Raw genomic sequence first — 10,886 nt, forward strand, 5'->3', positions numbered from 1 at the left:
CTTGGAAGGATCTCAGCAATTAAAATGAACATTCTACCTAGATTTATCTTTCTATTCCAGATGATTCCGGTGCTTAAGTCAGATAAAACCTTGTTAAATTGGCAAACAACATTAAATAAATTTGTTTGGAAGGAGAAAAAACCGAGAGTAAAGATGAAGATTATGCAAGATACACATGAAAGAGGCGGCCTCAGACTCCCAAACCTTCGATTATATTATGAAGCTGCGGTATTAACGCATGTAGCAGATTGGTTTGGGAAAACAAAAATGGAATTGCTGAATATAGAAGGCCATGATCTTGTTCTGGGATGGCATGCATATCTTTTTTATGAAGATAGGGTAGATAAAGTGTTTAACAACCATGTTCTCCGAAGTGCCTTGATGAGAATATGGAAGAAGCACCGGCCCAATTGGGATTATAAAATACCGCTTTGGTTGGATCTTGCAGACACCATGGGGATTATGAATATTAAGTCACTCGGGGGTTGTTTATATAAAGATGTGCTTATTGCTGATGGGGGCGAATGGAAGTTAAAAACTTTGGAACAGCTGTTGGAAGAAGGAATTACTTTAAATTGGTTACATTACATACAGTTACAGAAGAGATGGGAAGAAGATCACAGGGTCGGTTTTATGGATAAAGAAGTGGAACTGATTAAGCAGATAAAAGAGACTGGTCCAAAACAAGTTAAAAGAATATATAATGTACTGTTAGAGAGAGACTCAGAAAGTGAATTGGTTAAGGATTGTATGATTAAATGGGCTCAGAATTTTGGTGAAGTGGTTATGTTGGAAACGTGGGAAAAAATATGGGTTCAGAATGTTAAATTTACACAGTCACAGAATTTAAGGGAGAATTTTTATAAAATGTTTTACAGATGGTATTTAGATCCTAAAAAATTATCATGCATGTACCCAAATGTTCAACCAAAATGTTGGAGATGCGGGTGTCTAGATGCTACCTTTTTTCATGTATGGTGGACTTGTAACAAGGTGAAAGCTTTTTGGATAAAAATATGGTGGGTTATGCAGAATGTATTTAAGAAAAGAATACAATTCACTCCGCAAATGTTTTTATTGGGTATAGCTAAGGATTTTACCAAAGGGGAAACAAAATTGGCCTTGTATATGGTTACAGCAGCTAGGTTGTTGATTGCGCAACATTGGAAAAAAGATTTTTTACCGACAATTGATCAATGGATTCAGAAGGTGGCGGGGTTCGCTGAAATGGCAAAAATTTCAGCTTTCTTAAAAGCTCAGAAACAGGAGGATTACACACAGGAATGGGCAAAATGGATTGATTATATACAGAATAAATACCAGACTAGGAGTTATTATGTAACCTTTAGGTAAGAATGTTTAGACCGATAGATGATCAGAGTAAATAGTATATGGGATGTTTGGAATTGTTAGAGTGGTATACAGCGGAAGTCAGGGGGGTGGGTTTGTGTGGGAGGTGGGGGAGGGTTAGGGTGGAGGGTGGGGTAATATATATGTATGAATAAATTAGAAGATGGGATTAATGAAATATTGTTATGCTAGGAGAAATTTATATTAAGAGTTATAGATGTTAAATTAGCTTAGAAAATGGGATCAATGTGTTATTATTAATCTAAGAGAACTTTATATTGTGTTTGTTGGGAGGAGAGGGGCTACGAGTAATCTATTTTAAGATGGGGGGAGGGGAGGGGGCAAAGTATTTGGTATAATATTTGAAAGTGAATTTTTGTGGGTGGGGGGTGGGGGGTATAGCATTTGTATGAGATTTATATTGTATGGCGGGGGGGTGAAAAGGGGGAAAATTGTTTGTACAAAACTCTTTTAATTAAAAAAAAAAAAGAAACAGTTTGTTCTGCTTCTCGGATATGGCACGGATTCCTTTCCTTCCCATTTAACCGCTTTTTAAATATTGCTGAGATTGAAACCATTTAAAAGGCTTCCTTAGTTGGAGCAGTCTAAAGCTCCCTGGCCCCATTTCGGCTGACGTCCCATATTTGAGGCCAGAGAGTTGTACGGAACTAAGAAAGGCATGAGATAGACAAAGATATATGTAGAAATGTGGGAGAAAATCCCATGTGTGTTCACTATGACCACAATTATGCACCTTAAATTCTATTTAGAAAAAGTCTGAAGAGTTTGAATTCTTCCCTACTTTCATCAGATTCAAGATTTTCAATGCAGCTGAGCCGAGATCAGCCTGGACTCCCCAGATGGGCTCCCTTTCCACTCTATCTGGACAGGCCAGTGTGTCCAGGCAGAAGAGGGGAAAATGAGAGGCTTCAACTGAGTGGTAACTCCTGTATCTGTTTAACAACGGCTTCTCATTAATTGGACCCCATTGGCCAAATGCTGCTTAAGAGTTTAGGAAGGGGACATCCAAGCAAGATATTGTGAAAAGAAAGCGCTGCTCTCTGGGAAGTCCTTCCAGGGCCTTTGCAGGAAGCGGGCATGAGGGCAGCCCACCGGGATACCAGCCTGGTGCCTTTGCCGGCTGTGACCTGTTGCCAAGACTGTGATCGTCCCACAATCCCCACGATGGGGGAAGGGCCGGCTTCTTCGGACCCCCTCATGCTTCTTTCAATGCTCCTAAGCTGCGAGGCTTTCCCTGGGCAAGATCCAGTGGGAAGGGAACGAGCAAAGAAGTGTCCTCTGAAAGTCCAGGGCAATAAGCCACCTTTAAGCCAGGTATCCCTCTGGGCCCAAAGTGAGCAGGAAAGAGAGGCAGTTTCTGATCCATCGTGTGCCGGTCACTAGGGAGGGAGACCATGAGGCTGCCCTTTGCAGAGCAGGAGCTCATCAGATGCACAGCAACAGATGATGGACTCTCACACAAGCAGCTGTTTGTTCGCGCTGAAGGGAACAAAGCGTCCCGGGCCTTGGTGCATTGTCACATGCAGCCAGGACTGTGCAACAATGGCCCAATTCTCCTGGCCCCACATGGAGGGGGTGGCATGGGGAGTGGCCCCCTTTGCAAGGGACCCTAACCCCATGCTATTCCCTTGCTATTCCCTATGGCTTTTTCTTATCTGGAGCAGGGAAGGTGGTCCAGGGATTTTGCTACATTTCCTGCTAGAGTCCAGCCACAGAAGAGTCAGCCTGGTCTGAAGAGGCATTTGGGCAGCATTTCACCAGCCCTCTTCCTCCTGGGGGCCACTGTCAGCCCTTCGATAGACAAGGGACCAAACTCTGAATTCTATTGGATGATTAAAATACAGAAACTGAATCTTGCAAGTGTGAAAGCTTCACTTGCTTTTACTTCCTAGGAAGTGTGTGTGTGTGTGTGTGTGTGTGTGTGTGTGTGATGCTTCTGAGATGCTCCCTGCACCCATTCGTCTGTGGACTGAGATGCTGATGGTTGCCCGGCTGCGGCTCCCTCATCCTACCTCTCCAAGGATGTTCCCATATAGACCGTTGCATCTCCAACTGCCCCTGTATTTCGACTAGGGCTGCCTGGTTGTGTGGATCAGCCATGTGTTACCCAGGAGCATCTTCGTGGCCAACCACTAGAAACCAAATTTTGGATTAAGATAGACTTTGGCTGGAATCAGATTTGATGGTCCCCAACTTATCTGTTACCTGGCCAAGGAGGCAGAGGGGTGGACTAGGAGGATCAGGAGGAGGGAGGAAGCTCCCTCCACAGAGAAGGAACCTATTGCTGAGTTCCAGATGCTTGGGAGGACCACTGCTTTCCCACCGTGCCTCTTCCTCGGAATCACCTGGCTGGCTGAGCCTCTGAGCCGCTTCCGCCTGTCAGCTCCTCTTGACAATCACACAGAAGTATTTTCCATTCAGTGAATGTTAAATGGAGTTTGGGGATTTGTATTTATGCTTGTGGAAGAACAGCATTTTAAAAAATTGTATAGAAAAAAATGAAAAGATTGCTATGGAACAAAGCTTAAAACATATGCAAAGATGGAGGTATATTATAGAAGCTTTCTTGAGATCTGAGAAACAAATGTTCTTGGCTTGGCTTTCTCACTCACAGATTGCAACTTATCTGTTACCTGTTGTGCATCATTTTGAGCACCACACTTTACAAGGAGCAGGGAGAAGCTGGTGTGAGGAGACCCCTCCCAGGAGCACAAAAATAATGGAAAGCGAGGCTTGGAAGGGGGCTCCAAGGGGGGAGGGCCTGCTTGGGTTGCAAAAGGGAAGACAGGGAGGAGAGAAACCTCCCAAGGGGTTTTGAATGGGAGAGCAGGAGAAGGGCCAAAAGGCAGATTTTTAAACTCCCAGCCAAATGATGGGCACGAGTCGGCCTGGGCAACAGAGATCAGGTGCCAGTTTCGGCGACATCAGGTGCCTGAATGCTGAGGCTCAAGGAAAATAGCTTCTGTAGTTGGGAGCTGAAAGTGGCTGAAGCTGGTGCATTATGGGAAACTCTCTGGGGCTTTCAGCATCCCTGCACCGGTCCTTGATCTTGCAGATCCCCAACCCAGCACTAGAAGGGTGTTGATCGTTTGTCTGAATTATTCGTCCATAAAGGCAGGCTTGTTTGCTGGGTGTTGCCCTGTTTGCCAGGCCAAACAATGGGGAGCTGTTTCCTCTCCTTTGTTTTCGTCTATTCTTGGAACAGAGCCCTGGTGCTGAGGATGCAAGTGGCAACCCAGAGAGAGAGAGATGCAGAAGGTGGCGAGGCGAGCAAGAGCAGAAGGATGCAATTTCCCAGAAGGATGAGAGGACCGTGCTCTTCTCAGGCTCTGAGCTCCAGTTGGTCCCGATGTGGCCTGTAGTCCTTCCTCAGAGGCACCGGCAGATCTCTCTTCCTCCTGCACAAGGATTTGGGCAGATCCCTGAGGCTGGATTCAGAAGAAGAATGACGGGTTCATGTTCAGTTCATGTTTTGGTTGGGGATTTGTAGATGAACTGCTGCACCAGGTACAGCTCTTATTGATTTGTTTATTGCATTTATATGCTACCCACCTCATTATCCAAAGTGAACCTGGTTGGCTGACAAAGGCATAAAAGCATAAATGGAAAACATTAAAATTAACAGCCTTAAATAAAGACTAGAAACCAAGCGCTCGTCCTCTCAGGTCTTATCAAAGACTTGACCCGTTGCTCAGAAAATCGGTTGTAAAAATAATTTGAGTTAGTATAACAAAGCAAAAGTGTCCAGAATTTATTCAGCATTTTTTGTTTTGCTTTCAAAGGAAGATGAAAGGGGAGTGGAGATGAAGACAAAGAGGGTCATCCTGAGAAGAGTTCAGCAAATATTTGGGAGTAGGTAGAGTGTTTGAATCCCTGCCTTGAAGCCTCTGGCTCCCATTTCACCCTCATCTTCAGTCTTTTCCCCATGCACCCCCAAAAGCCCTGCTGGTCCTCTGCAGGCAAAGAAGGATGCTGACCAAACTAGAAGGGGGTAGCAGCATGAAATGAAAACTGCCTGGCAGAGATTCAAACACAGGGCCGTTCATCGTCTTTTGCTGAACATTCTGGCAAGAAACGGGTGGTTGGGCATGACTGACCAAGCTTAGTTCTTCTTGATTTTCATTCTTCAAAGGCCCAGAACCTATTCAGAAGCTCCACTTTTAGGGTAGATGGAGATCTATGGCCGAGTGGACTTCAGACAAATGGCTGCCCAGTCTCTTCTTAAAGACCTCCAGTTTTTAAGCACCCACGATTTCTGAGGGCAACTTCTGTTCCGCTGGTTAATTGTCCTCCCTGTTCCATCCATGGTTTCTTGTCTTGCCTTCTGCTGCTTTGGAGAATAGCTTGACCCCTTCCTCTTCTTTGGGGCAGCCCCTCAAGTACTGGAAGGCTGCTATCATGTCATCCTTAATTCTTCTTTTCTTTAGACTAGCCAGACCCAAATCCTGTAGCTGATCTTCATATGGTTTAGTCCCCAGGCCTTTGATCGTCTTAGTTGCTCTTCTCTGAACTTTTTCCAAAGTCTCAACGTCTTTTTTGTAGTCTGGTGACTGAAACTGGTTGCAGGATTCCAGGGTTTTATAAAGCGGTGTTGTGCTTCGCATGACCTTGATTCTATGACTCTGTTTATACAACCCAGGATTGTATTAGCTTTTTTGGCTATTGCTGCACACGGCTGGATAAGGGAGCCCCACTTTTGTTCTCTATATGGGGCATTTCATCATTTCCCCCTTGAGCCTGGCTGCCTGGCAGACTCAACCCTTGAGTCTGGCTGCCTGTTCAGGTCACGGTTCCCTATCGCTGTGTCTGCCAAGGGCACAAGACCCATCTGATGGCAGCAAGAATTCGCTGGACCTTGGAGTTGGGCTCTGCTGGCCCTAACAGAATCATCCCTGAGGGGGTGTCCAGAAGGCATCCAGCAAAGGGAGCCCCATCTTTCCCCTTCGTTCCTCATGCCGGTTTTCTGTACGTGGGAAATGGGGGAGGGAGAAACGTGTCTGTTTTGCAGCTCCCCCCTTTGAATCTCTGGCACTGGGAAGCCTCTCTTGCTTGGAGGGTTCAGGAAGGCCGTCCTTCTCTGGGTCAGTCTGGGGTGGCTGAGACAGTTTGGCCTTTTCCTGCTGTGTGTTGGTGAGGTTCTGCTGTGCTTCAGTGGCCGCTGGGGTGACGGGGCACCTCTCCTTTTGCAGGCACACCAGGTGTCAGCTGCTGCTCAAGGGATGCCTCTGTTGCTGCTCCTGGTTTCCCTGTGTCTGTCTTCTGCTCCCGGAGTCCCTGCCATCTACCAGAGGCCGAGTGGGGCTCAGCCAGGTATGCCATGAATGCCCCTCCTTGACCAAGCCTCTCCCAGTGGTGCCTGCCCCAGAACACTCATTCCGGCTTGCAGTGTTGCTGGGGCCCCTCCTTCCCAGAAGCCTCTCATTCCCCTTCTTGTTCCCAGCTTGCACTGGTGCACAGACCGTTTCCTCAGGGTTGCCCAATGGTTTGTTGCAGAGGCAAATGTTCGTGTCCTCTTCACTGTCAGGGCAAACTTAATTAGATGGATGACTTGGCAATCAAGGAGAGCTTCCCCTCCTTGCTGTTGGCCTCTGCACCTTATGGCTGTATGAGCATCTGTTTCCCCCCCTCCCCACAGCAACTCCTGCCCCCTTGCAGTACTTGCTGGAGCCCACAAACAAGATAGTGCAGGCCCGGCGGGGAGCCTCGGTCACCCTGCCTTGCGTCCTGTGGGTCGTGCCCCAAAACTACAAGATCAGATGGAGCAAGGTGGAGCCAACAGAGTACCTGGAAGTTGCCATCCTAATCAGCAATGGGGTCCATCACAAAACCTACGGCCCGCTGGGCAGCCGGGCTCACCTGAAACGCAGCCACCGATATGATGCATCGCTGACCATCTCCAACCTGACCTTGGACGACGAGGGCCGCTATCGCTGCCAGCTTGTCAATGGCCTGGAGGACGAAAGTGTCTCTCTTGTCTTGCAGCTAGAAGGTAGGAGGGGCTCCCAGGCAAGGCAGAAAGTCCCCCACCACACCCCAATTGTGTCTCATCCACCCAGGGAAGCAGATCGAAGGAGCCTCGCACCTTTCGGCAGAGGGAGACCATTGTGCCACATCTCCCATCCCTTCAACAGGGCGGCCGTCTGTGGCACAGCCTCCTCTGCCTCCTCTGAAAGATGGGACTGTCGAAAGGGGGACTGTCACCCTGCTTTGTGGGAGGGAAGAGGGCTTCTCTCCCAGAGGTCAAGGTTCTCTGTCGCTGTGGGTGCGAAGCAGAAAAGCCGCAGACCCTTAACTGGGGCACCTGCAAGCAGTAACAACAGCCCTGGCCTTTTGTGTTGGGGATGGGGAGTGTCTCTGCGCGGGCAATCTCTGTCCGCTGCCCCCTGCTGGTCCCTCAACGTCTTGCCCCTTTCCTCCAGGGGTCGTCTTCCCCTACCAAACCAGCCAGGGGCGCTATCAATTCAACTACTTTGGGGCCCAGAAAGCTTGCCAAGAACAAGATGCCCGGCTGGCCACCTACCAGCAGCTTTACCAAGGTAAGCAGTTTGGGCTGTGCACAGGAAATGATGGGAGACTTTTATTCCCACTCACAGCGAAAATCTATTTGTGTGGGAGCTAAGAGTCAACACCAACCTGGTGATGCATAATCAGTCAATCGCTCCCCCTCCCCAAAAGCCCTTCCAAGGCAAAGCTCAAAGGTGATGCAACTGGAACATTTGTTTCCAGACTGAGCTGTCATCTGGAAGGTGATGAGGCAGTAAGAAATCATTGACTAAGTTTCCGAACCAAAGATAAGTGTGCTTGTAACTTTCCCATCATAATTCATAATTTCATAATTCAGTGAATTATTAGCACAGCAAATAAGGGTTGTAAGGATCCTTGGAGATCATGTAATCCAGCCTCCTGCCCACTACTGAAAAGTACCACTACGGCACCCCCAGAGCAGTTGAGCCTCCAGCCTCTCAAAGACGGAAGCAACGGAGAGTTCCCTGCTTCCTGAGGCCCCGGGTGAGCAGGTCTTCTCTAGGAGGAGATGCCTCCCGATGCCCAGTCTCTTTACTTATGGCTTTCACCCAGGCAGCCTCATCCTGCCCATGGATCCTGCCCCATGTTCTACCCTTCAGCGGTGGCAGCTACGTGGTCTCTCTGTGGGCCTCTCTTCTCCATACCAAACACCGCCCAACTGGAGCCCAAGCTCTGGTCATCAGGATCATTCAGGCAATGAACATCCCCCCCCCCCCCGGCATTCCAGTTATTTTGGTTGCTATCCTCCTTTCTATGCTCTGCAATTCTCAGGAATGAAGGGCAGCTCGGGGGGGGGGGTTGTTTGCATTGGTTGAACTTAAGGGCTCCATCCAGCTCCTCTCCTCTCCTCCCCTCCCATTTCTTCAGTACATCAACTCTTGTGCTCATGGTCAACTACTGTCCTGGAAGTGGGGAGGGAAGGGGGAAGGAGGAAGGGATGGACCTGGATGGAGAGGCTTGGGAAAAGGTCAAGTCAGCAGAACAGAGGTACTTGGGGCAGAAGATAAAGAATGCTTATATGCCTCTTAACAAATTAATGGTGTGGGAGATCTTTGGACCAACTCCTTGTTTATTTCTCCAGAGAGCAGGGTGGGAGGTTGTGCTTGTTTACCCCAGGATGGCAAATAAAATTGGGAGGGCTTATATCATCCCTCCACACCCTTTCAGTTTATTGCTAAACTTCCTGTCTCCCTGTGGCTCCCGCGGCTCTAATGGCTAATTAAAAGCAAATCCCTGGTGGCCATCGCCACCCAAACGTCTGTCCAAAGCATCCCAGGGCAGAAGCCAAGGTCTCCCTCTCTCTGCTCTTCTCCTAGCATGGACAGAAGGGCTGGACTGGTGCAATGCCGGCTGGGTCATGGAGGGAAGTGTGCACTACCCCATCCGCAACTCCCGCAAGCCCTGCGGAGGCCTTCTTCTTCGGCCCGGAGTACGAACCTATGGGCCCAAGGACAAGCTGAAAGATCGCTTTGATGCCTTCTGCTTCACTTCAAGCGTGCAAGGTAGGTGGAAACTGGCCGAGGGGCACCACCGGTAAGGCCTGTTGCCGAGGCCCAGATTGGGTGCAGCTTCTTTTCCCACATTCTGGAAGGGACCCAGAAGCCAGTTTTTCAGACCTTTCCTTGGAAGGACGGCTGTGGTATGGATGGGTCAAACCTATTTGGCAACTTCCAGACTTGCACCTGGTGCAGCTCATGAAGCAGAGAAGCTAATGGGCACAGTGAGGCAGGCCCACTTCATTCTGGACTGGGTGAATCTTCCAGGTGACCCTCAAGGGAAGCCCTCTGTAGAGCATGTTTCAGTAGTCAAACTGCAGGATGACCAGGGTGGCATTGTCCAAAATGCCGCCTGATGTACCAGATGAAGCTGCACAAAGGCTTCCTGGGCAGGTCTGCCACCTGCTCTTTGAGCAGCAGAGGTGATTCCAGGAAGACCTCCAGCTTGTGGCCCCTCATGAATGAGGAAGGGCTGCCCTACCTGATGGAGCATCGCCCAAGATCAGATTGCTAAAAATGATCCCACCCAGAATAAAACCCAAGCCCTTCCCTCTTGCCTGCCCCCATCCTCTTGCCTTCCCGCATCTTGCTAGGTGGAAAGGGTTCATTGGATGTGCAAAGCTTTGGCCTACGGCAGCTGGGTTTCGGAATCTGGGCCCTGTAGCTTCAGCTCCCAAGGTTTTTTTTGTGGGAACGCAACCCCATTCCTGCTAATCGCACTCCATTCTGATTTGGGCTGTGGAATGGGCTGTGAAGCTGTCTTCCCAACTCTGGCTCTCTTGTAGTCACCCTCTCTCCCCCCCCACCCCACCCCCTCTTGCCCAGGCCGCGTCTATTTCATCAGGGGCCACTTTAACTTTAAAGAAGGCATGGAAGCCTGCCACAATGATGGAACTTCCGTGGCCAAGGTTGGGCAGCTCTATGCAGCCTGGAGATTCTCCCAGCTGGACCGTTGCAATGGAGGCTGGCTGGAGGACGGCAGCGTGCGCTTCCCCATCACTGCTCCCCGCCCACACTGCGGGGGGCTTCCAGACCCCGGCGTCCGCAACTTCGGCTTCCCCAGCAAACTCCGGAAGAAGTATGGCGTTTACTGCTTCTCTGCGAAGTAGCAGGGGCAAAATCCCCAGGCAGGAGGAGGCCACGGCTGAAGGCAACGGCCCAGGAAGCCACAACCGGTGCTGTTCTTCTCTGGTCAGAATTCATCCGGATCCCTTGACGGGGACTTTCCTCCATCCCTCCCTGGAGTCAGAGTTGGTCTTGTTGGTCCAGGCTATGGCGGCTTTGACCAGACACCTGTCATGCTGAGCACAGAGTGCGGGAATGGTTTTGTAAAGGCCTCCATCCCAGCGGTGGGATTCCAAACTTTTTACTACCGGTTCTGTGGGCGTGGCAGGGGAAGGATACTGCAAAATCCCCATTTCCTCCTGATCAGCTGGGACTCGGGAGGCAGAGAATAGATGGGGGCGGGGCCAGCCAGAGGTGGCATTTTTACGG

At 49.5% G+C, this 10,886-nt stretch overlaps 1 protein-coding gene across 2 annotated transcripts in view; it reads left to right on the forward strand.

The window, feature by feature from the left end:
- The first annotated feature begins 4,661 nt into the window (after positions 1 to 4,661).
- Positions 4,662 to 10,886, forward strand: part of HAPLN2 (hyaluronan and proteoglycan link protein 2) — a 117,302-nt gene continuing 111,077 nt past the window's right edge. Inside the window, exons 1-6 of one of the 2 annotated variants that reach the window (XR_014176567.1) lie at positions 4,662 to 4,878; positions 6,561 to 6,681; positions 7,007 to 7,360; positions 7,791 to 7,907; positions 9,213 to 9,398; positions 10,218 to 10,767. Coding sequence is in view for 1 of the 2 variants with exons in the window: in XM_081967832.1 (XP_081823958.1) it covers positions 4,828 to 4,878; positions 6,561 to 6,681; positions 7,007 to 7,360; positions 7,791 to 7,907; positions 9,213 to 9,398; positions 10,218 to 10,501 (1,113 nt within the window). In the remaining variant the exon portion in view is untranslated. Of the gene's footprint in view, positions 4,879 to 6,560; positions 6,682 to 7,006; positions 7,361 to 7,790; positions 7,908 to 9,212; positions 9,399 to 10,217; positions 10,778 to 10,886 lie in introns of those variants that run through there. The other variant, XM_081967832.1, reaches the window with a different exon arrangement.

This window comes from Natrix helvetica (genome assembly GCF_964273705.1).
Source record: "Natrix helvetica genome assembly, chromosome: 16".
Classification (NCBI taxonomy): Eukaryota; Metazoa; Chordata; class Lepidosauria; order Squamata; family Natricidae; genus Natrix; species Natrix helvetica.